This window comes from Lepidochelys kempii, chromosome 9, assembly GCF_965140285.1.
Source record: "Lepidochelys kempii isolate rLepKem1 chromosome 9, rLepKem1.hap1, whole genome shotgun sequence".
Lineage (NCBI taxonomy): Eukaryota > Metazoa > Chordata > Testudines > Cheloniidae > Lepidochelys > Lepidochelys kempii.
The window spans coordinates 102255874-102282428 of NC_136388.1; the positions used below are offsets into that span (position 1 = coordinate 102255874).

The 26555-nt window shown below is 45.2% G+C and overlaps 1 protein-coding gene across 3 annotated transcripts in view; it reads right to left on the minus strand.

Annotated features, from left to right (window-relative positions):
• The window catches only part of TEX11 (testis expressed 11), a 147858-nt gene that overhangs the window by 88058 nt on the left and 33245 nt on the right, over positions 1 to 26555 (minus strand). For all 3 annotated transcript variants that reach the window (XM_078854303.1, XM_073358618.1, XM_073358617.1), the window contains 6 exons: positions 25915 to 26000; positions 20716 to 20773; positions 19779 to 19874; positions 11824 to 11905; positions 2326 to 2404; positions 556 to 707 (listed from right to left, as the gene is read on the minus strand). In XM_078854303.1, coding sequence (XP_078710429.1) covers positions 556 to 707; positions 2326 to 2404; positions 11824 to 11905; positions 19779 to 19874; positions 20716 to 20773; positions 25915 to 26000 — 553 coding nt within the window. The remainder of the gene's footprint in view (positions 1 to 555; positions 708 to 2325; positions 2405 to 11823; positions 11906 to 19778; positions 19875 to 20715; positions 20774 to 25914; positions 26001 to 26555) is intronic.

A 26555-nucleotide genomic window follows, 5' to 3' on the forward strand; every position in this document is an offset into this window, starting at 1 on the left:
TCTCTGTGTATATAAATCTCCCCACTGTATTTTCCACTGAATGCATCCGATGAAGTGAGCTGTAGCTCACGAAAGCTTATGCTCAAATAAATTTGTTAGTCGCTAAGGTGCCACAAGTCCTCCTTTTCTTTTTGTGGATACAGACTAAGATGGCTGTTACTCTGAAACCATACTTTATTTAACAAAAAGAAAAGGAGTACTTGTGGCACCTTAGAGACTAACAAATTTATTTGAGCATAAGCTTTCGTGAGCTACAGCTCACTTCATTGGATGCATTCAGTGAATACCTGGCATAACATTAAAGGATCTTATAGTGAACACATCAGTCTGCACCTCTCTGAGAAGGAAGCTCCAGCAGTCCAAATCTGGTACAGCAGCATGACCTGCTAGTAATAAATATGTAATTTACCATATATAATACATGGCAAAGAGTAAGAAAAAGATATAAAGGAAGGAGGAGGAGAGTAGGGGTTAAGGAGAGAGAAGAGGTAAATCAATTGCTTAAGTCAAGTAAGCCCTGTCATCAGCAATCGACAACAGAAGTTGGACACTGACCTGTAATGATGTCTTCAATTTTTTGCTTGGCTAGAGGCTCCTTCATCCTCTGTAACAGAAACTCGATGTGGAGTAAAATGATTTTTCCGAGGTCAGGTGACGACGCAAACCGCCCAGAGATGGACTTCAGAAAATCAAAACCAACGAATTCCCTATTCACAGAGATGCATTTTTAAGGGAGTTGTGCAGAAGGAGCTGTTGACTTCCCATTCTGGGGCCCAATATATACATCCCATAAAATATGTTTTTCACTTAGATTGCTTTTCACAGAAAAGAATCTAGATGGTTTAACCCAGTGATTCTCCAGCTTTTTCATTCTGAGGACCAGGTCATAGCAGAAAGATGCTCCACCGCTTCTATGAGCCACCCTCAATTCCTGACTCTCAAAGGCTCTGTGGATCCCTTGTGGTCAACAAAGCAGACTGGGAACTAGTGCCCTAACCAGTAATTGCTCATTTGGCTCCAGGACACCCCTGTAACATGTCAGTCCATAAACATCTACATTTAAGAAACATTCAAAGTCTGGTTAACCCTGCCAAAAGGAAATAAATCCAGCATTAAGGCTAAAATTCTAACCTCGATAGCCTATGTGATTCCAAGATATGTATCCTGCATAAACACAGAGGGAGAAACAGAGGACACCAGTGTGGAAATGGGAATTCCCTGCTCACAGACATATTGCTTATAACCTAACCTTTTTATGGGTTTGTTTCCAGAACTGCAGGCCCCAAGAATAGTATTTCAAGAGCTTAAGTCCTTGATTAAGACAGTCTAGAAATGTATTATCACATAGGGGACAAGAGTTTGGCACTATGCTCAATCCTTTGCTGGCAAGTCATAGAAGCACTATGGGATAACATGTTCAAACCCTGCAGAAGGGAGCCCTTTGCAACACCCTCAAGAGAACTATATCTGTGGTCACAGTGTCTATGGAGTAAATGGGAGAATCCTGGAGGAGATTCCCTCAAAATAGCTTTTGTTGGTCCATCATAGCTTTCCTGCTGGCTGCCAGAAATCTCCCTTTGCTCCTTTTCTCACATTCTCTTATCTAATTGTTGAAAGATAGGCCAAATAAATGCCAACACAACTTCATAACTGGGGCCCAAGAAAGTATAATCTCCTTCCTCAGAGCCTCAAGCACATCACATCGGTGTCTGAACTCACATGCCAGAGAAACAATTGGCACAAGTTGCTCTGAACAAACGTCTCACACTTCAGTGCACCGTAGTACTGCCAAGCTACCTGAACTCGGATGACCTGACAACAGAATTTGTAATGGAAATTTAAAACAGTCCTTGAACTACAGCATCTCTCCAGATAAAAGGGTATAGCTAAAAATATAGCACCCCTGATTCAACATTCACCCTGAGCTGTGCTTGGACAGAGTGGAGGAAGCAGCTCCACAAGTCAGGGCTGCCAAGCCAAGGCACAAATTAAGGCTGCACAGGGACAACTAGGGTGACCAGATATCCCGATTTTATAGGGACAGCCCCAATATTCGGGGCTTTTTCATATATAGGCACCTATTACCCCCCACACCCTGTCCCGATTTTTCACACTTGCTATCTAGTCACCCTAGGGACCTACTTATGCTAATGTAGGATAAGGTGTAGCAACTCTCTCTTCCATCCCAACTCACACTGTATCATGCCCCTGACACACTATTTCTACAACTTAGCTCTCCTGTTGTTGGGTATCACTTCGTAAGAATACTGGGAAGCCCAGGCAATGTATGTTCTCCCTCAAGTAGTGGATGCTGAAGTTCTGTACCTCTCATGTTCCAGAAGCAGCTTAGCAGTGTTCAAACAGAAATCTAGTGACACTTCATGATGCAGAAGTTCAGCAGCAGCTAGAGAGAAGAAACAGTGGGGATTACTGAGTCACTGAGGAAATGTATCTGCTCACTGTAAAGATGTGGGCTGTCCCTATGCTCCCCCTTGCAGCCTGGTATGGTGTTGTGGGTATGCTCCACTTTAATTTCCCCCAATTGGGACAGCATTAGGTTTGTTTTAACAGCCTGGAGCAAGGAGAAGCCAGCATACATGAACAAAAAAGCATGTCTCCTTTTCATAAGGTTTCAGGTCAACAATTACAATAAACCGTTCATAAGGTCCTCATCTAATGACCGCAGATCAGAGCTCCCATACTTAAGTCCACAAAACAAAGTATTTGAGTCTATCTTAACCAGTCTCCTAGAGTCTTAGATTAAAAAAACACCAGCCGCTGCAGCCTGCCTAGCTTCTACTCTCCTCTTCTCTGCTTAACTTCCTGTTCCTGTTTAAATAGCCCAGTCTTAGTGCAAGGCAGGACCTCCTTGATTACACTCCAGGCTGCCTCAGCCTGTCCCATAAAGTATATACCTTCACACTCACTGTCAAGTCTTTTGTCTTCTTAGGAAAAAAATCATAGTTCTAAAACTAGGCAACAGTTAAACATGTTCTTTTTTTCATTTTCTTTTCATGTTTTCAAAATGAATTTGAGGCTAGTGAAAGGTGCCAAGTTGACAGCTCTGGAGACTCAAGTCATCTGTCTCTCATAAGAACACAAACAGAAAGGACAACAACAATACAAGCTTCCTCCTCAAGCTGTCCCTTCACAATATGCCTCCCACCTGGCCTGGAGGGACCATTTCAATGACTGTGGGGAGTTCAGTCTCCGTGGACTCTCAGTTAAGACTGCAACAAAAGAGCAAGTTAGCATGATGGTGGGTTTTGGACACCTGTCCCTAGAAACTGGACTGAAATTCCTCAACAGCCATCTGAAGGTGAATTTCAATCTGACAGAATTCAAACCAGTTACCTAGAGACCAAAATTTATTTCTGGAAGTGCCCACTGTGTACTTGGTGCTTTCCAGAGAAGACAGCACGGTGCCTGCCCTGAACAGCTCACCATCTATGAACAGAAAGTTCTTCCTGAGCCACCAAGTTCTCTGAATTCAAATCCCTCCTGAAGACACTCTTCTGCTGTGATACCAACAGAGAAACTAGTTGACTTATACTGTGTTGACAAGTCTGAAGAGCAAGTAAGAATAGTTTATATATCCTATATGAAACAAACAAACCTGTGTTAACACAAGAAGTTATTCACCCTGTGTGGTAACAATGGTTCTTCAATATATGTGTCCCTATGGGTGTTCCACTGCAGGTGTGTCTGCATCCCTGAGCTGCTGATTGGAGAACATCAGTAGCAGTGTCTGTTGAGCCCACACACGCACTGTCTCTCCTTGTGCTGTGCCATGAGGCTAGCCAGTGCACGCGAGCTAACCATCCTCAGTTCCTTCTCTACTGCAGAGTCATAGTGAGAACTCCAAAGTAGATGGGAGGAGGGAAGGTAGTGGAGAACATCTTGAAGAACCATCGTTACTGAACACGGTGAGTAACTTCTTCGAGTTGTGTCCCTACGGGTGTTCCCGTGGAGGGCTGAGACTTCGGAGTCGGATTGGTCACAGAAGAAAGAACAGTGGAGCCAAATATGGCATCAGAGGCAGAGTCCTCAGTGATCGCATAACGTTCTGTGAAGGTACAGACCAAAGCCCAAGTCGCCACTCTCCAGATCTCCAAGATGGAAACATGCTTTAAGAAGGAACAGATGAAGAGACTGATCTTGTGGAGTGTGTATGGATCGAGTCCAGAGGGGTCATGTAATGAATCTGCACTCTGTAACACAATTTGAGACCCACTTAGAAAGTTATTGGGCTGATATCGCTGACCTGTCTGCCATAGAGAGAAACAATCTAGGGGATTACCTGAAGGCTTTTGTTCTATCGAGGTAGAATGCAAGGGCTCTCCTAATGTCCACGGTATGTAGTATGGCCTCCCTATTTTCCCAGTGAGGCTTGGAGCAGAAGGTGGGAAGGTGAATAGACTGGTTCATGTGGAAACAGGAGGTCACTTTAGGGAGGAACTTCAGATGTGGCCTAAGCGTGACCTCCTCCAGGAAGAATACCATGTACAGAGGATGTGTCATTAAAGCTGCTATCTCCCCTATTCTTCTAGCCAAGGTAATTGCGACTAGAAAGACCATTTTCATGGACAGATGAGTTAGCGAACAGGTGGCCATGGGTTCAAATGGGGGCCTAGTCAGCCCTTTTATACTAGATTTAGATCCCAAGAGGGGAAGGGAAGTCTAGGCTGAGGGAAGATGTTTGTTATTCCTTTCAGGAACCTTTTTATGGTTAGTTGCAAAATTACCGAGTACCCCTCTATGGAATGGTGAAATACTGTAATCAGCGAGGTGGACTTTGAGAGAGTTCAGGGATAGTCCTGATTTTTTAAGGGTCAGGGCATATTTCAGAATATGTGGAAGAGTTGCCAACTCTAGACAGAGTTGCTGGGACATGCACCAAATCTGGAACCTGGACCACTTCTGCAGGTAAGTGCATTGTGTGGAGAACTTTCTACTGTGTAGTAGGAGCTCTTGTGCTTCCTTTGAGCATGAGCTTTCTAGGAGTTGGAACCACATAGAAGCCATGCTTTGAGTCAGAGGATCCCCAAGTTGGGATGCATGGTGTGCCCCTTGTCCTGTATGAGGAGGTGTAGGATGGTCAGAAGGGAGATCGGCGGGCACATCACAAGCTGCATTTGGTAAGGGTACCAGGTCTGTCTCATCCAGGTAGGGGTGATCAGAATCACGTGAGGCCCATCCTCTTTATCTTGAGCAGGACCTTCAGCAGAAGAGGAAACAGAGGGAAGGTGTAAAGAAGGTCTTTGTCCCATGGAAGGAGGAGAGCATTGCCTAGAGATCGTTGTCCAATCACCACCCTGGAACAGTATCAGGGACACTTCTTGTTCTGGTAAGTGGCGAACAGATCCGTGGACAGTGTTCCCCGCCGTGTGAACAAGCCCTGAAGTATTGATGGGTGCATCTCCCACTCGTGGTCATGCAGGAATGTGCAACTGACTTTGTATGCTATCATGCCTGGGAGGTAAGCCGTGGCCCAGGTGAAACTGTGAGAGATGCCCCAATTCCATAGTTTCATCGCCTCTGCGAATAGAGAGGGTGATCGGGCTCCTCCTTGGAGGTTGATGTAATACATGCAGGCTATGTTGTCCGTCAGGACCTTTATATGTGAGCCTGCTATCAGCAGGAGGAAATTGGTGCAGGCATTCCTGACGGTTCTAAGTTCGAGGAGATTGATATGAAGGGAGATCTCTGCCAGCGACCATCTGCCTTGTGCTGTGAGACTGTTTAAATGTGCGCCTTATCCTAGGAGGGATGCGTCCATGGTAAGGAGTGACAAAGGTGGCCCCTGTAGGGAGAGGATCCCTTTGCATACATTGGTTGGGTCTTTTCACCAGTCCAGGGAGTTTTTGACCCTGGTGGGTAGTGACAGAGTTTGGCCAGACTGTGCCTGTTCAGTCTGTAAACCAAGCTGAACCACAGCTGTAGGCATCACATGTGAAGTCTGGCATGAGGAATAACCGCCATGCTGGCAGCGCATATGCCCCAGAAGCTGGAGGAAGATTCTGGCTGGCACTTGAGGGCTGTATTGAGTCGTGTCTATAAGAGATACCAGGGAGTGAAATCTGTCCTGAGGTAGGAAGGCTTTGGCTTGTAGTGCATCTAGGTCGGCCCCTCTAAATTCCAGGCATTGCACTGGCATAAGGGTTGACTTCTGCGAGTTGATCTGTACTCCCAGTTCCATGAACAAGGTTATTGTCTCTTCAGTGGCTCGACGAGCCTTCTGAAGCAACCAGACACTGAGGAGACAATCCTCTAGGTAAGGGTAGATCATCATCCCTTGAGATCTTAAATGGGTGACCACTACGGAGAACTTTGGAAAATACTCTCGGGGGCAATGAAAGTCGGAAGGGAAGGACTCTGTATTGGTAATGGTTGTTTCCCAGAGTGAACCTGAGGGAACGTCTGTGAGCCAGTAGTACTGAGATGTAAAAATAGGCATCTTGTGAGTTGAGGGCTGAAAACCAGGCTCCCTGTTCCAGTGACAGAATGATCGTTAATGGTGTGACCATCTTGAATATCTGAGTTTTGACAAACTTATTGAGAGTTCTTAGGTCCAGGATGGGTCTCAATACCCAAAAGTAAGGGAGGCTGAAGAAGTACAGAATGGAGAACCCCTAGCCTCGTAGATGTTGAGGTACTGGTTCTATGGCTCCTAACTGCAGGAGGCAGTCTATCTCCTGCCATGGTAGACTCCCGTGGGAAGGGTCCCTGAAGCGGGACAGGGAAGAGTGTTGTGGAGGAGATAGGAGGTGAAATGGATGGAATATCCAGATCTGACAATCTTTAGGACTCATCTGTCCAATGTTATGCACTCCCAGGCTCTGTGGAATGCTGCCAAACAGTGGCCAAATAGGTGTGTGGTCACAGGTGATAGTGAGGGCAACATTCCCTCTAATTTTTGACAGGCCACGTGCGTAAAAAATTTCTTCTGTGCAAATTTTTGTGCATGTGGTGTTTCACTGTGTGCACGGGGTTTAGGATCTGTGTGCGCACGTGCACAGCTTAGAGGGAACAGTGGTGAGGAGTGGTCTCATGGCACCCCAACCTCCCCGTCAAAAGTGGAGTTTAAGGGCAGGCAGTTAGATCAAGGACTGGGAGCCTGAGGGCTTCCACTTCGAGAATCTCCTCTTCTTCCTCTAAAGCTCAGAATGCTGCTGCACTGGGAACACTGCTGAATACTGTCTGTGTTGGTATTGTGAGCTGAATCGTCTCTTTTGCCCCAGTGTATAAATTCCCAGTGATCTGAGAGTGGCCCTGGAACCCTTCAGGGAGTGGAGGGAGGCATCGGTCTTCTTGGCAAAGAGTTTCATCCCTTCAAAGGGGAGGTCTTCCACCATTGTCTGCACCTCCTTCAGGAAACCCAAGAGGTGAAGCCATGACACGCACCTCATCACCACCGGAGTGGAGACAGTCCTGGCAGCCATGTCGGCAGCGTTGAGAGTCGACTGTTGAGTTGTTTTTGCCACCAGTTGGCCTTCCTGGATGATAGCCTTGAAGGAATCCTAGGAGCTCTCTGGCACTTTTATCAATAAAGTCCTGTAATTTGTGTAATCATTATTTGCCAGAAGTGCCTGGTAGTTTGCAATTCGGAACCGAAAGGTGGCTGAGGAGTACATTTTACTACCAAAGAGATCAAGATGTGACCAACCTCTGTCATAGGGCATCATTCTAAAGTGGTGCTGACAACCACGAGAATTCACAGCATCTAAGGGTGGGTGGGCAAATAGGAACTCTGATTCCTTTGTGAGGACACAGTATTTTTTGTCCACTTGCTTGCAAGTCAGGACCATCGAGGCCTGGAGTTCCCACAGAGCCTTAGCAGGGTCTAGGATGGCCTCATAATTGGGAGGATGACTTTGGAGGTGGATGAGACGTGGAGGATATCAATAAGTTGGTGGTGCGTATCCTTAACCTCCTCCAATGGTATATGAAGGAGGAGGTTACTCTCTTTGCCAGCTCCTGGAATAGGTGAAAATCATCTGCTATGGGGGGTTGTGATGGCATGACCGCCTTATCTAGTGAAGAGGAGGATATGGCATTGGGTGCGATCTCCTCCTCAGCATCCATCTCCAGCTCCACAACCTCTAAGGATACTGAGGCTCACGATTCTATAGCTGAGGGAGCCTGTCTGTGAGGTTCTCTGATGACACGTGGTGTCCTGGAGGAAGGCTGGTGATGAGCTGTCCAGTGGTCCCTGTAGGGCCACTGTGGTGGCATAGGGCGTGGTGGAGGTGACCATGGGTGACCATACCAGGATGTCAGCAGTGCCATCTGGTGGTACATTCCTGGACTCTGTTGGTATTGGGTCCCATATGGAGCCTCGGAGGAGTACTCAGAAGTCCATCTGATTCACTGTCAGATCCTTTGCTTGACCATGGTGGTGCGTACCAGGATTGTAGGGAAATACCTCTTGAGTGACCATGGCTCAGTGCCATCATCTCAGTACCGAGGGGCGGCGAGTTCTGAACTTCCAATATAACCAGGTCCCCGGTCTGCTGGAGTTCTGTTGGCACCAAGCATCCCAGAATCGGTGGCGGTGCCAGAGGGGATGGAGACCTTGCCCATGCCGATCTGTCTGGTGCCAGCTGGGTCAGTGCCACCGGTGGTACCAATGACGGTTCACATTCTGGGAGCAGTTTAGGGCATTTTCCCTTATCCTTCCATACCAGAGATTCGGTGCCCATGACCAAAGTTTACGTGGGCCTATCAGCGGCTCTGGGTGCCAATGGTCGCCATGAGGTATGGGTGCCTGACGACCTCAGTGCCTGCAGTGCCAAGGATACTGAGCAAGATGGTGATCAGTTTCAGTTATCCCATGGCTCGCTGAGGAGACTTCTCACTCTCTTTTTTAGCTTTTGAGAGGAGTTCCCAGACCACTTTCTCGACCCACTATGCTTTGAAGTCGAAGGCTGGGAGGAAGACTCACGCCTGACTTGGGGCTGTGGTCGGAGATCCTCCTCCATGAAGATGATCTTCTGGTGAAGCTCTTGGTCTTTGCGGGATTTCAGTCGAAGTTGTTGGCAGAGGGAACACTTTTGCTGAATGTGGCCCCCGCCAAGGCAGCGAATGTATTGAGAGTGCTTGTCCGTGACTGGGATTGCCTTGCTCGAGTATTCGCAAAAAGAAAAGGAGGACTTGTGGCACCTTAGAGACTAACCAACCTTCTTGAGCACAAGCTTTCATGAGCCACGCTCACCTCATCGGACACCTCACAAAAGCTTAGCTCAAGTAGGTTGGTTAGTCTCTAAGGTGCCACAACTACTCCTTTTCTTTTTGCAAATACAGACTAACACGGCTGTTACTCTGAAACCTTGCAACCTTGCTCAAGTATAACACTTCTTGAAGCCCCGAGAGCCAAGCATAACCTTGTCCAGCGGGGTCCCCCATTCCCACCAGGGACGCTGGAAAAACAAAGTCCTTTTTCTTTTCTTTTTTCTTCTTTTCTTCTGGCAGGGCCAAAATAAAGATAAGGGAAGGCTAAAGAACTTTTAGAAGCTAAAAATTAACAACTGAAAGAAGAGTTAAGGAACAGATTGATAGAGCCAGAAGAGTTCCCAGAAGTCACCTACTACAGGACAAGCCTAACAAAGAAAATAACAGAACGCCACTAGCCGTCACCTTCAGCCCCCAACTAAAACCCCTCCAACGCATTATTAAGGATCTACAACCTATCCTAAAGGATGACCCAACACTCTCACAAATCTTGGGAGACAGGCCAGTCCTTGCCTACAGACAGCCCCGCAACCTGAAGCAAATACTCACCAACAACCACATACCACACAACAGAACCACTAACCCAGGAACTTATCCTTGCAACAAAGACCGTTGCCAACTGTGCCCACATATCTATTCAGGGGACACCATCACAGGGCCTAATAACATCAGCCACACTATCAGAGGCTCGTTCACCTGCACATCCACCAATGTGATATATACCATCATGTGCCAGCAATGCCCCTCTGCCATGTACATTGGTCAAACTGGACAGTCTCTACGTAAAAGAATAAATGGACACAAATCAGATGTCAAGAATTATAACATTCATAAACCAGTCGGAGAACACTTCAATCTCTCTGGTCACGCAATCACAGACATGAAGGTCACTATCTTAAAACAAAAAAACTTCAAATCCGGACTCCAGCGAGAAACTGCTGAATTGGAATTCATTTGCAAATTGGATACTATTAATTTAGGCTTAAATAGAGACTGGGAGTGGCTAAGTCATTATGCAAGGTAGCCTATTTCCCCTTGTTTTTTCCTACCACCCCCCCACCCCCTCCAGACGTTCTGGTTAATCTTGGATTTAAACTTGGAGAGTGGTCAGTTTGGATGAGCTATCGCCAGCAGGAGAGTGAGTTTGTGTGTGTGTGTGTGTGTCCGGAAAAGAAAAGAGGGGGGGGTGAGAAAGCCTGGATTTGTGCTGGACATGGCCCACCTTGATTACCATGCACATTGTAGGGAGAGTGGTCACTTTGGATGAGCTATTACCAGCAGGAGAGTGAGGTTGTGTGTGTATGGGGGGGGAGGGGTGAGAAAAACTGGATTTGTGCTGGAAATGGCCCACCTTGATTATCATGCACATTGTAGGGAGAGTGGTCACTTTGGATGAGCTATTACCAGCAGGATAGTGAGTTTGTGTGTGTGGTTTTTGGAGGGGGGTGAGGGGATGAGAGAACCTGGATTTGTGCAGGAAATGGCCCACCTTGATTATCATGCACATTGTGAAGAGAGTTGTCACTTTGGATGGGCTATTACCAGCAGGAGAGTGAGTTTGGGGGGGGGAGGTGGAGGGTGAGAAAACCTGGATTTGTGCTGGAAATGGCCCAACTTGATGATCACTTTAGATAAGCTATTACCAGCAGGACAGTGGGGTGGGAGGAGGTATTGTTTCATGATCTCTGTGTGTATATAATGTCTGCTGCAGTTTCCACGGTATGCATCCGATAAAGTGAGCTGTAGCTCACGAAAGCTCATGCTCAAATAAATTGGTTAGTCTCTAAGGTGCCACAAGTACTCCTTTTCTTTTTGTGAATACAGACTAACACGGCTGTTACTCTGAAACGTGCTAATGGACAGTTAATGGCTCCATCTCTAGCTGGGGCGGTAGAGAAAGAACTGAGGACAGTTAGCCCAAGCGCACTGACTAGCCTCCCGGCACAGCATGAGGAGAGGTACCACCTGTGTGAGCCCAACAGACACTGCTACCGAAGTTCACCCAATCAGCAGCACAGGGACACAGCTACAGTGGAGTACTCATAGGGACACTACTCGAAGGAGAACTTTATTTTATCAACACATGGCCAATCGCTATCTTGACCACTCTACTTATACTCAGCCAGACTCTGTATCCTTACTCATGTGAAGTAGTATCTTACCCCACAAGCAGAGGAGTAACTGTGCTGGCCTTCTGCACAGAATTTAATTTCACCCTAAGTGAATACAGCCCAAAGTCTAAAACCACCAACATTTTTACACAGCTGTCTTTTCACTACCTTAGTACTAACAAGTCCTCTCCCAGCAAATGAATGTAACTCACTCAGCAGCAAAAGAAACTTTTTCCTTTTACTCAAAGTTACACCAGGCCCTCAATAGCATTTGTATTCCCAAAGATTGCTATAATAATTTTAGACAGATTTCCACACCACATACATCCCAAAACCAGGCTGTGACATTCAGCAAATAAGTCCCCTTCTACAACAGATAAGAGATTAATTTCAACTCTCTCCCACATCATTCATTCTTACTTCTTGGGCCTGGAATACAATGACATTATTCTGAACCACATTACATAAGGAGCTGTGATACCTGTCCTGACGTCTTCATCAGATGCTCCACTTTTCAGAAGGATTTTAATTTTCAAGAAAAACCCAGCTGGATGCATATTCTCCTGCATATTGAAAAACAATGACATTATATGAACAGCCAGATTATTTTTTGAAACTCAGGAAACAATTTCAGCTGAATCCTATCAAGAGTCCAGCACATTCACAAACATGAAAGAATGTCAGGAAATTCTAGCCAGGACAGGCTTTTCCCCCAACAACACAGGGCTTGTCTACACTGGCACTTTACAGCGCTGCAACTTTCTCGCTCAGGGGTGTGAACTCAGCCCCCCCGAGCGCTGCAAGTTTCAGCGCTGTGAAGTGCCAGTGTAGACAGTGCACCAGCGCTGGGAGCTGCGCCCCTCCTGGAGGTGGTTTTCTTAGACTTTCTGTAGTCGTTGTGCTGAGACTCCATAAGCCACGTTAAAGCGCTGCACGTTGCCAGTGAAGACGTGCCCATAGTCTCCACAGTATTCTCCAATCTAGTTTTAAATGTCCCAAGCAATGGCTACGTAACTGGCAATCTTTCCTTCTGGGAGGAGATGCAAATTTCTGACACACTCAGTGTCTAAATTTTCATTTTTCTTTCTTAATTTTTATGTTGCCAAGAGGTTCTGAGTAGGTCTCAAGAGTGAAATGCAGTAACCTGATCTTGCTGGATCCATCTATAGACATTTCAGAACAAAGGCTGAGAGTGTTCTGAATGTTTACATTCTGGCAGAATTCATTCCTCCCCTACAAGGGCTTGAATTGACTGGATTAATGTAGAATTAATAACAGGTAGGATTCCAGGCAGTTTAGGAGACTGTGCACTTCAGTGCTTAGAAACTACTGTGGTGGCAGGAAAATAAAAACCTGAATAGACTAATACTTCAAATGCTTATGGGTTTGCATGCCATGACCTCTTTCCCACACTTGATTATCAACAGAAAGTGCACCTGAGAAAAACGTAACTAACCTATTGTGTAATTGTTCTTCAAGACATGTTTCACGTGTCCATTCCACTCTTGGTGTCTGCACGTCCACCACATTGTCACTGGAAACTTTTTCCCTCAGCAGTGCCCATTGGGCAGCTAGGGCTCCCCCACTGGTGCGCACCACTGCATGCACGTATGAAAAGCAGAGTTCTCGCTAGCCTCTTTCTCTTCCTTCTTACCGTAACTCCGATGGAGAAGCATAGGAAGGCATGTCATAGAATGGATATATGCAACAAATCTCAAAGAACTAACACAGAACAGGTTAGTAACCATTTTTTCTTATTTGATTGATTGCACATGTGCATTCCACTCTTAGTGACTCACAAGACAGAGAATAGGAGGTGGACTCAGAGTCTATTTCAATAAAGGTTGGAGAACAACTCAACCCACTCTAGCATTATCTCTGCCATCTTGAGCCACAGCATAGTGGGAGGCAAACGTGTAGACTGAGGACCAGGTTGTTTTTGGTTTACAAATGTCTGCAATTAGAACTTGTTCCAGAAAGACTACCAAGGTTGATTTTGATCTTGTTAAATGAGCTGTGACTGACAGGCAGAGCAATATTAGTCAAATCATAACATTTGTATACAAGATACAATCCAGGAAGAAATTCTCTGGGTCAATGACTGCCCTCTTAATCTGTCAGTCACTGCTATGAACAGCTGGGAAAATTTCCAAACATGTCTGGTTCTATCTGGGTAAAATGCCAAGTCCCTTCTGACATCCAAGATGGGCTCCCCATCCCAGGGCTGAAGCATCTGTCACTAGGATTAGGGTTAGGGTTAGAATTGGTTGTGAATGGGCAAATGGAATGCACTAGGGTTAGGGTTAGGGTTAGAATTGGTTGTGAATGGGCAAATGGAATGCCTACACATACACTGTCTGGATCTGTCCACCAACCTAGGTAGGTGATGACATGAGAGGACATTCTTACCACAAAGTCCAATTGAGGGCGGCTTGGCAAGTAAACTGATGCCAGCCAGACCTGCAGAGTTCTGAGTCACAGTCTGGTCTATTGAACCACATAGGTGCAAGAGGCCATGTGAGCCAGAAGACTTAAACTGTTTCATGCCATGATCGGGTGAACCTTCAAATCTTTGACACTTGAACAAACTGCCTGAAACCTGGAGTCCAGAAAAAAAGGCCCTCAAATTCTTTTTTGGCCTTCCTAATTGTATTTTTACACTTCATTTGCCAGTGTTTATGCTCCTTTCTATTTTCCTCACTAGAATTTAACTTCCATTTTTTAAAGGATGCCTTTTTGCCTCTCACTGTTTCATTTACTTTGTTGTTTAGCCACTTTTGTGGTTTAACTCATACAACATTGTGCAAAATTCTGTGAAGTATATGCAATAAAACTAAACCGAGCACATTTTGTGATGATGTCTATTTGCAGCGTTTATCTGTGTGATTTTTATAACAAAGCAAAAAGAATTATAAGTTCCCTTAATATTATAACACATGGGAAAAGTGGAAACAGTTCCCTCCAGTCCTCGCTGGATTGCTGTGCATTTCAGAATCTAGTACAAACTTTCCCTCCTAGTCTTCGACACCTTCCATGTACTTCTCAGGAGAGGAAGGATGATATAGTGGTTAGACAATAGTGTAAGGGCATGGCTACACTTGCAGACGTAGAGCGCTTTGAGTTAAACCAGCCTTCAGAGAGGGCAGCAGGGAAAGTGCTGCAGTCTGTCCACACTGACAGCTGCAAGTGCACTGGTGTGGCCACATTTGCAGCACTTGCAGCGGCACTGGGAGCAGTGCATTATGGGCAGCTATCCCACAGAGCACCTCTTCCCATTCTGGCACTGTAGCTTGTGGGAACGGGGGGCGCAGGGCATCCTGGGTCCTGTCCCAATGTGCAGGGCCATTAATCGCGTCCTGCTCAGAAGAACTGTCACTCTGGGTAACGTGCATGACACTGTGGCTGGCTTTGCACAAACGGGTTTCCCTAACTGCAGAGGGGCGATAGATGGCACACATATTCCAATTCCGGCACCAGCCCACCTAGCCTCTGAGTACATTAATCGGAAGGGGTATTTCTCTATGGTTCTCCAGGCGCTTGTGGATCACTGTGGGCATTTCACTGACATTAACACAGGCTGGCCCGGAAAGGTGCATGACTCACACATCTTTCGGAACACTGGCCTGTTCAGGAAGCTGCAAGCCGGGATGTTTTTCCCAGACCAGAAGATCATCGTAGGGGAAGTCGAAATGCTGATTGTGATTCTTGGAGACCCCGCTTACCCTTTAATGCCATGGCTCATGAAACCCTACACAGGGAACCTTGACAGCAGCCAGCAGCAGTTCAACAACAGGCTGAGCTGGTGCAGAATGACTGTGGAGTGTGCTTTTGGCCGTTTAAAGGGCCGCTGGCACTCTCTGTATGGGAAGCTGGACCTGGCCGATGACAACATCCCCACAGTTATAGCCACGTGCTTTACTCTCCATAACATTTGTGAAGGGAAGGGTGAAAGATTCACTCAGGCATGGAACTCAGAGGTTCAACACCTGGAGGCTGAATTTGAACAGCAAGAGAGCAGGGTTATTAGAGGGGCCCAGTGCAGGCCTGCAAGGATTAGGGATGCCATGAGGGAGCAACCTGAGGCTGAAAGCCACCGGTAATGTTCGGTGCCTTGCACAGGAGTGAAGTGCAGTGGTTCCAATGATAATAGAAATCTGTGTTTGCTACACTGACTTGCAGTGCCTTTTGCTTTCCTGGGCTAAGGTATCATTTACTTTATGCAATAATAAAGAATGTTTTCAAAGCCAAAAAATCCATTTATTGAAAAGAAAACTCATTTATTGAAAAGAAACACAACGGCTTGGGAAAAAGAAAGGGCAAGGAGGTGGGGTGGTGAACAGTACAATCACACATTTGCGTATGTCCTGTTATCATACTCAGCCTTCCTGTCTGGAGTGCTGTGCAATGAGTGCTGCACTTCAGGGTGGCTATACTGCATGGTGATGGGGGTTGAGTGCAGTGGGTAAGGTTTGTAGTTTGCAGGGTTGGGTGGTGAAGCTACAGGTGTTGGAAGCAGCTGGTGGCAATAAGAAACCAGATGTTGGGGAAAGCAGGTTGGTGGTGACATGGGGGCACAAGGGAAAGAGTTTTGGGACAAGGGCTACAGCAGGGGGGCAGGCGCGGATCTGCTCTGTCTGCAGTGCTATGAGCACCTGCATCGAGTCCGCTTTGCGCTCCATGATGCTTATCAGCCGATCCGTGCTTTGCTGCCAGAGCTCCGCGCTTTTGTGCCAGCGCTCCTCATTCTGCTGGCGGATCCTCCTTTCACTCTTCCTCCACTCCTGCGCTTTTAGATTCTCGTTAAGGGGCTGCTGCATTACTTCATGCAGTATGTCCTCTTTGCTTCTATGTGGCCTCTTCCTAATTTTTTGGAGTCTTTCGGACGGTGATAACTCGGACGGCTGAGATCTCAAGGTTGCATCTATAAAGGCAAAATGTAACATTTAACAGAGGCAGCATTGTTCACACCAGACAGAGCAATGATTCCCCCCTACTTAAGGGCAAGCACAGTCTACACAATAGCATAATTTGCCTGTCCCAAAGCGAGCGCATATAACCCACGGGAGCCCCAAAATAGTGAGTAAGCACAAGCGTGACTGACTGTTTCACGGCTGTACTGTCCTCTGGGTTTCTGTGCCTTGGGGAGAGCCAAAAGCTGCAGGGAGCCCCTATACTGAACACTGTCCCCACATTTTCCACAGGAGTTCGTCCTGGAAGATATCTCACTGCTGAGGGTGACCTAGGAAGCAAGGGAGGGTCTTCTACTGCAATGCAGCTTCCGCCCTGACCCATATGCAGCTTGTCTGTGTGCAGAAATGGTCCCCCCGCCTCTCACGGCACAGTGGCACGGACATGTTAGCCTGACTGGGACAAGAACCACAGTGGCTCTCCCGAGAAACCTGCACAAGCACATTGCCCAAGTTGTGGATGAGACCTTTGAAGAGATCACTGAGGCTGATTACCATGATGTGAGAGAGCACATCAATGCCCTATTAAGCATCTAGGCATGCATGCAGCCCTAACCCTCCTTGCCCCAAGAGCCCGCACCAAATGACTTCCTTCCCAAAATAAAAGCCACTTACCGGGCACATCCTCTGGTGTTTGTTCTTCCCCAAGCACCAGCCGCACAACTGGCTACCTTCCTCTTGGCTTGAGAACAGCTCCTGGCTGTATGCATCTAGGGATTCCAGGGTGTCTTCCTCCTCCTCAGCACCCTCGCTCCTGCTTTCCTCCTCCTCCTCCTGCCTTATTGAACTGGGCTCTGAAGTGTCCATCGTAGTACTCAGAGTGGAGGTGGGGTCACCCCCAAGTACCGCGTCCAGCTCTTTGTAGGACACTTCTGGAGGCCGATCAGAGCGCATTAACAGACCGGGGCGTCCACACTGGCGCTCCAGCGGGGGCGCATCAAACGTTATTCCACTCGCCGAGGTGCAGTACCAGGAGCACTCTAGCCGCGGAGTCAGAGCGCTCCACGTGCCTTGCCAGTGTGGACACGTCGTGAGTTAGAGTGCACGGGGCTGCTTTAATGCGCTCTAACTTGCAAGTGTAGCCATGCCCTTAGACTTGTGAGACCTGGTTTCAGGTCCTTGCTCCTCTACAGACTTGCTAGGTTACTTGGGACAAGCCATTTTGCCTCTCTTTGTGCCCTAGTTCCCCATCTGTAAAATGAGGATAAATAGTACTTGTCTACCACACAGATTGTAAGGCCTTCAGATACTACGGTGATGGGGGGATATCCTAAGATACATTCTCCATTGCCTCTAAGCCACACTATATCACTTGACTGAAAGCCTCGACAGCATTTGCTGCAGGTAAAGTTGGATTTTAGCTTTTACTTAAAATCATTAAAATCTTAATCAAAATTTTGAATTTACAATTCATTTTTAAGCCAAAGAAATGGAAATGTAAAGATGTCCAGCCAAAGATTAATTCTACTGAAACGTCATTTGCACAGGCTAACCCAAAGGGAAGGAGGAATGAAATTAATTTGGCATGTTCATATGGGAAAGAGAATTCTACAGGAGCACTATTTTATCATGGTCACACACTGTGACCCAAGGGCAATAGTCTTCCAGTCTGTCATTTGAAAAACCAGGTGTTCTACATCTCAGCTGGACACCACTGAACTCTATTCTGTATGTGCAGATTTTATGCGTCCATGCCAAAAAAATGGTCTGACCATTATTATCAACAGGCATCTACTACTGATGGAAATACATAGCAGAAAGACAGATGCATGATCTGCACATTCAGCAGGGCTTCTTCTTAATGAAAGCTACCAGCACTACACCAGTTTGTGAACATGGCAAATGAATCAGAAAAAACACAAAATGTATAGAGCGAGCCAAAGTTATCTCTGATGGCGCTCCATTGACTTCAGATTTAAAAGTAGCCATACTTGAACAAAAAAGCTTCAGAAACAGATTTCAAAGAGAAACTGCAAAATTAAAATTCATTTACAAATTTAACACCTTTAATTTGGTCTTGAATAGGGACTGGGAGTGGCTGGCTCACTACAAAAGCAGCTTTGCCTCTCCTGGAATTGACACCTCCTCATCAATGATTGGGAGTGGACTACATCCACTCTGATAGAATTGGCCCTGTCAGCACTGGTTCTCCACTTGTGAGGTAACTCCCTTCTCTTCATGTGTCAGTATAATAATGCCTGCATCTGTAATTTTCACTCCATGCATCTGAAGAAGTGGATTTTTAACCCACGAAAGTTTATGCCCAAATAAATCTGTTAGTCTTTAAGGTGCCACCGGACTCCTTGTTGTTTTTGTGGATACAGTGCTAACACGGCTACCACCGATACTTGACACCATGGGTGAATTTATCCCACAGTGTTGTGAGTATAAGCCAAATGTATTGGAAATGACTTTGGTGATGGTTTAGACCTGAGGTAGACAAAAATCAATGTTTTTGTTTAAATATTTAAAAAAATCAATTTATTTTAATAAAAAATATTAAATTAAATACAAGTGTGTTTTTAAAAATAAACCTATTTAAAAGTAAATTTTAAATTATGACAACCTATGTTAAGACCAAAACTTACTAACATCTATTAAGATAATTTAAATTTAAATAAAAAACACTATTAAGCAGGATATATTTGCTATCAGTTTTGAAGAAAGGCGAACGACTGAACTGATGGAAGTCACTGGTAAGCACCTAGAGCCAGAGTTTGCGAAACCGTTTTTTGACAGCAGTATCTTTTCCTGCGGGTTCAGAGAGACTATTTTCTTCACTTGAGTTTATTTAACCAGTTAACTTTGAATGATCTAGTCATTAAATTGAAGAAACCAGTGGGAGCTGAAAAAGCAGGAAAGCTTGTTTTCCTCTTATAATCTAAGAATAAACACTGGGTGTGAGAGGATGAGATCTATTAATTCTAAAATCTTGAAGAACATGGTGACTAGAAACAATCCGTTCACTTCACTAACTACAGTTTAATAAAACAGTTTCAATCTCAAAATATGTTTTGATAAACTTTTTTTCCTATGTGTCCAGCACATTTAAGGTAATCTGAATGTCCATCCAAACAGAGCCTGACACAAATCATAAGTAAAAATTAATAATAACCTAGTAAATAAGAAATGTTAGAAAATAGTAAATGGTGCAAAACAAAAATGAAAAAATTGAGAATCTGAATAAATGGAAATTAAGCTATATAACTGTTTAAACAAATATATGGTAGCAAAAAGAAGAACCAAAATTTAGTGTAAATGCCATATTTAGTTCCAAATCAATATGTTTTAATGGTTACCAACCAATGATAACCAACCTTTCTTTAGGAAAATAACTAAAAACACAAATGCAAAACAAGATTAAAATCAATTATTTAAATCAAGGTTTCCTGCTTGCCAATTTAAATCATTATTAAAATTTGTGTATTAAATCAATCCAGCCTGCTTAGACATCACAATAAGTTACAACCTCGTTAGCCAGGCTTATAGCCCTGAGAGCCTTGTCTTGATACTGTTCGCAATCCCACTCCAAATAGACAGTGGCTAATAACCGCAGCACTTTAGCCTAGAAAGAAAAGACAAAGTGAATAATTAAACTCAAATGAAATAACCAAAAACAACACTTAAATATTGCACAAAAGAGTGGAAATAAAGGAGATGGAAATATAAGCTGTGGATAATATTCACTGAAGCACACTGGGCCAGGGACTGTCTTCTCTGTTACTAGAGGTACAGTGCCAAGCACAATGTGTTGCTCCTTGATTGGGACTGCTAGGCACTAGCATCATATAACAATTGTATTCTTATCCCTTCTGAAGATTTGTCTTGACATGGTAAACTGGTTAAGTTTAGGTCAGGCTTTTAGTAAACGTGCTAGCTAAGCCTGACCTAAACTTGACCTTTTCCCTTCTGTAGATGCAGGATAATCTTTAGCTTAATTTAGCTGGTCAAGTTCAAAGTTCATTTAAACTAGGGAAAAGATCAAGTAACACCACATTCACTAAACCTAACCTAAATTGACCACTTTCCCCAGTCAAGACAGAGCCTATGGGTTATAACGTAATTCTTCTCCAAATACACTAGCTGGAGCAAAGTATTAATGCACAAGCTTTACGTCTTTATGAAAATCTAGGTTCAAATATGACTAAGGACACACATAGCAATGACTCGGTCTCAGACTCAGCCTAGTACCTAGTGGAGAATTATTTACACTACACTACCATTCTGTGGGACTAAAATAGCAGGAAGTGCTAAAGATCAGGATGGATAACCACTGGCAGAGCTATGAGGGGAAGTCCAAGACTGGCAAAGAGAGGCACTGGGGGTTGCAGAGCAGGACTGGCACTAATGACATCCTGCTATTAGACTGTGTGTAATTCAGAAGTTTCTGTATGTTTATTTCTTACCTGCATTTCTTCCCCAGGAGAATACTTCTTATCCATTTTCCCAATATCATAGCTCTGGCTACAGTTTAAAAGAAAAGATAAGAATTGTATGGGCTAAGAGATGTAAGAAGAACTCAGTCAGCTTTCTGGACTACGCAGTGAACTCATACTTACCTTTTCCATTTCATTGATTATTAGGGCCACATAGAGCACAGAGGAAAATATTAGCTAAAATAAATGGTCACAAGATAAAAGATCCTCTGATTGATATAAAAGCATCAGAAAATAATATCCTTTAATAATATCCATGAGACTGCAGACAGGGCACATCACAGGAATAAAAATCAATAGAGATAGGACCAAGATATGTCAACTGTGCAAGCTGTGTCAGAAGCAGGCTCTAACACCTGCTAACACTTTTGAATGTCATATGGTAAAGAAAGTGATACTCTTCGGATTTAGCACTTTGGCTCAAGGTGTCCTTACAAAGGACGCTGTAAGAGTAACTGAATTCATTCTTGAACTTCACAGCCTGATATGATTATCATAGGACAAGACAACAACAACAAGACAGAGCACACAATCATACATAATCTTCACCATTATCTAAGAACAGACAGGATTTAATTTGCCTTCTAAATCCCCAAATCTGAATTAAACTAAGTTCTTTCTGCTGTTTTCAAGTAAGTTAATTAAGCTTCATAACCCCACTTTGAGGTAGATACGTAGTGCTGCCCCTTTTTGAACTGAGTGGCTAGTCAAATTTCTGGGCCCTGGAGATGTTCCAGTTGGAAGTAGAAATTGATGGAGTCCGATATTTTATTTGATGCAATCTTGTTTATTTACAAGGAATGTACAAAGTCCTGCTTCTCCAAACACAGGAGAAACCAAGAACAAAAGAATCAATTTCTTAGCTTGTACCCCAAAGTCTTTTTAGCCAACAGTCTGAAAAGCTCTCACTGACTTTTCTCAGGTCATGCTGTGCTCACAGACTGCTGCTTGGCTTTCTTGCTTTTTGTCTCTGCCTCTCTCTCTGTGTTGTGTGTTCTCAGTTTGTGTGTGCTCTGCCTTCCCTCTCATACACACACATTGTTCAGCAAAACCACTCTGCCCACTCAATCTAAACTCCTGGATGGGTTCACAACCCCATTTTGTCTTAGGTGAGGTGCTTCTGTTTAACACATTCTGATACTCATGTTAACTACAGGGTGCATTCTCACCCTAAGCTCAAAGAGGAGTGTGACCCAAGCAGTCACCAATACCTCTCAGAATAACAGAAATGTCATTCCCACTATACAGATGAGGAAATTTAGGCCTGGTCTACACTAAAAAGTTAAGTCAACCCAGCTACATCACTCACGGGTGTGAAAAATCCACACCCCAGAGCAGTTAAGTTAAACTGACTTAACACCCAGTGTAGACAGCGCTAGGCGAATGGAAGAATTCTTCTGTCAACTTAGCTACCACCTGTTGGGGAGTTGGATTGCCTATGAAGATGGGAGAACCCCTCCCAACAGCACAGGTAGTGTCTATACTGAAGAGCTTACAGCGGTGCAGTTGCACCACTGCCGCGGTGCCACTGTAGTGTTTCAAGTGTAGACAAGCCCTAAACCACATAGAAGGTAAGTGACCTGCTTTCAAGGTCATGTCAAATCAGTAGCAGATCCAGAAACAGAACCTAGGAGTCTTGATTCCCAGTCCTTGTTCTAAACACTAAATCACAGTATAAAAGGCCTCTGAGGTGAATGCCTGTGGGTAATTCCATAAAACTGAAGCTAGGTAACAAATGGGACATGAGTGCAAAAACTTTAGGGATGCAAAAACAAATTACATCTGTGGGCAGTGATGGATTAGCCAATGGGCCCCAGCCAACTGGGGGGGCCTCAGAATAGGGTGCCCTGCCCCCAGCGGACACGCACCGGGGCAGGGCCGAGTCTCCGAGCCCTGACCCCTCTCCCCAGCAGGAGCACCGGGCAGGGCAGGGCAAGCCCCCACACCCCGACCCTGCTCTGCTCCCTGGCAGCAGCACCGAGCAGACAGGGGAAGCCCCCACGCCTAACCCCACTCTGCTCCCTGGCAGCAGTGCTGGGAGGTGGGGTGGGGCGGGGGAAACCCCAGCGCCCCGGCCCCACTCCCCGTTTGAAGCCCCAAGTGGCACAGGAAGCCCCAGCGGCAAGACCCCGGATGGCAGCTGCCGCCCTGGGACTGGAGGAGGTCTGGCTCCCTGCTGCGGCCTCAGGGCTGGGAGAGCTCTCACTCCCCGCTGCGGCCCCAGCGCCCTCCACGGGGGACAGAGCTTCTCTGGTCTTGGGGCCACAGGGGTGGGGGGGAGAAAGGAGCAAAGGGGGGCTGCAGTGAGCGGGTGGAATAGGGAAGGACTGTGGGTGGAATGGGGGAAAGGGACAGAATGGTGTGGGACCCTGGGCAGGGCCACAGGCAGAAAGTGTGCAGAGGAGGGCCCCCACATGCTCTGGCCCAAGGCCCCACAAAACCTTAATCTGCCTCTGTCTACAGGAATTTATTCCCAGATCTGATACTTTCTCAGTATGAGATAACATTAATCCCACTAGATGGTGCTATAACATTCTATCCAGGCAAATGTTTGTGCTTTGCAATGGTTAGTTCTGTACTCCAAAGATTTTCTCACTGGTGTTTGTGAGCACTTAGTATTCCATCTTCTAAGTAAAGAGAACAAAATAAAGAGATGTTCTCCAAAATATCAGTTTTAATGAACCCTAAACACTACTTCAAGACTTCCTTGACTCAATATCTATGATCATTAATTGTTTGAGATTAAAGGAGGCATTGTCAAATTGATTTCTTCTGAATAATTTTTTTTAAAATCTATTCTAATTTTCTGAGTCTGGCACAAGATAATTTTTCCTGATAGCCTAAATGTTCCTTTCTTAATTTTATTGCACTGCTTTCTTGGTCCCCACCTTACCACCCCTTACAATTCCTTTCCCACATTGGAATTTACACCCTATATGTAGATACTTAGCATGCTGTCATTTAGCCCAAATAGGCAGACAATTCATTTTATCTTTCCTCATAATCCAATTTCTCCAGCTTCTTAATCATTTGTGTTGCTGTTTTGTGGAGTCTCTCCAAGATGTCAACATTGGAAACCTAATAAATCTGTCAAGGTCACATGTAACAGTGAATGAGTAGTAAAGGCACCCAGCCAGTTGTGGAATTGCCTGAGCCCTTGTAGCCCAATGAATGTGGCTGAGAACACTAAAGTAGGGAGAACTAATACATGAAACAAACTTTCATCAACAGTATAATTATGGCTTTTGGTATGTAACTCTTTTATGAGCAATTCAAAGACTACTTTTAGCAAACGCATGTAATGCTGACATGAATTATTTTTCTGCATTTTTCTACACTTTCCACATCTCTTAAGGTGCAACCATCACTATGGCATTATGAAAGGGGAAATAGCTGGGAACAATCCCCCTAGAGCACAGCCTCCTTGGGAGAATAAGTGGTATGGATAGAATTAAGGAGAGCCATGAATATTTCTACATGCAAAGAAGGGACCTCATGTCAGAACATGAAAATCCATGTGAAAGGGATTCCTGATGTTGAGATAACACTGAGGTTGACATGAAAGGATGTGCCTGTAAACAGAGAAATGCCACTGAGCTGAGTGTAGGCCTAGCTTTGCTCAGCCAAGTAGAGCTTTAGATTTGTAAGCAGAGTCTGAATGAGCTCTCTCCTGACATCTGTGATGAGCTGTGGAAGAGGACTTCAGGAGCTGATCTCGTTTGCATGGGCACACCTACTCTGCCTAGTGCTCAGTATGATGTGATTGCTTGCCCAAATGATCACTTTTGGCTGGTGTTGGATCCCCAGTCTCCTTGTTATTGGGGCAGGAGTAATAAAGGGTTGTTACCCTTGTTGTGTGAATCGAGGGCAGCAGAACTGTACCTGGCATACCCTGCTGGAGGGACTCACCTTCAACGAAACAGCACTTGGTAGGCAGGGAACATGGGTTCCAAAACCCAGTGAGTTGAGAAGGGGTGGGGACAGGTACTTGCACCTGGTGGTGTGGGCCCTGCTTAAGGCTCCTAGACACCATTTGACCCTTCCTCTCTCAACTGTGTAATAAAAACACCAATTTAGACTCAACCGACAGTCTTGTTATATGCTGCAGAGCTGAAATCATGATACCTAGGTCTAAGAATTAGACCTGCTTTGGGACAGTGTCTCTGATGTAAGAGACTGCCCAGTGTGCACCAGCAGTGGGGCTCCCCCACTAACAACTGAAATCACTGAGAGCTGTGTTAAGTGGTGGACCCTGAGACATCTTGGTGAGTGTCCAGCAGGGTGGCTGGCAGAGAGGTACAGTGAGCAGCCAGCAAGGCGGCTGGTGGAGAGGAGCGGCCAGCAGGGTGGCTGGTGGAGAGGCGTGGCAAGTGGCCAGTGGGGTGGCTGGCAGGGAGAGGTGTGGCGACTGAGTGCCCGAGCAGCGGCGCATGTAATGTGCCTCCTTACCACCCCCTCCACCCCTCCAGTGTGGGAGGTGATCTCTGCAGATGCACCGCTGAACTCTGGGGCTGCACTGACCAAGAACAGCAACTGTGAGTGGGGTGCAGAGAAGGGTCAGGCATGTTAAACAGACTTTTGGGTTGCTCCACTTAAGAACCCGAGGGGAAAAGGACACTGCCCAACTTACTTGCGGGGTGGGTCTTTCGCTCATAGTTTATGTTTATGAACCTTGTTTGCAGTGTTTTCCCAAATTAATGCTAAGTTACTTCCCTCCTTTTACTAAAAAGTTTTGTTTTGTTTTTTGCTAACTCAGACTCTGTGTTTGTGAGAAGGGAAATACGGCCTCTTAGTGGTGCCCATGGGGTGGTGTGTAATTGTCGCAGGTCACTGGGTGGGGACTCAAGACGGTTTTGTGTTGTATTATTGAAAAGGAACCGTTAGATACTGAACCCGGCCCTTGTTCCTGCCAACTCTGACTGGCAAAAGGGTTACAGATTGATTCATTTAATACTAGAGCTATATGAAAATTTTCAAACAACTTTTTCCCCATCAGGAAACTGCTTTTTCCAAAAAAAAATGTTCCACAAAGAATTTTTTTTTAAACAAAATTTTGCATTTTTTCAATGAAATCCAAAAACTAAAAATTGCTTTTTCCTATTCCTTCAACCGCATTTGCTATTTTCTCAGAAAAAAATACTTTGCATTTTGTTTTCCTTTTTACATTACCTGAGCCAGAAGGAGCTCTGTTCATACCCCTTCTGTTCATAGGTTTCCACTCCAAAGTTATAGCAGAGGATTGATAGATAACAGGTCTGCAATTAAAAAAAAGTGCTTCTCCTGTTAGGTTCTTGTAATGACTTTCTGAAATCTAAGGCAGTTGAGTCTCAGGCACACTTAAAATACTTTTTATATCAAAGCTACACCCACCACTATCAGAGCTGATTTTATAGGAGGAAAAGGAATCTGACTAAAATTGTTGTATTGTTGTTCTATGGGAAACTAAAGCAGCATTAATAAATAAATCCCTCAAGGTCACACATAACAGTAGAACTGATTGAGTACATGTTGCAGCCCACTTCCATCAATAAATACAACAAGAGTACTTGAACAGGGACAACTAAAAAACACAAGAAATTAGAATAGGAAACACCAGAGAGCTAAACACTTGGGAGAGAATAAAAACCCATCACAAAAGCAGGAACTATTGCACTGTACAGTTTGGGCGAAAAGGTTCTTCCAATGTTTGATATTTCAGAATACTGCTGCTTCATCAGCTCCTCTGTGAGTAAGTGTTAGGAACCTGAGTTACCTCAGTTAAGCCTCGGACTAGAGCCCTGCGCAGATACAAAAACGTGGATCCACACCCA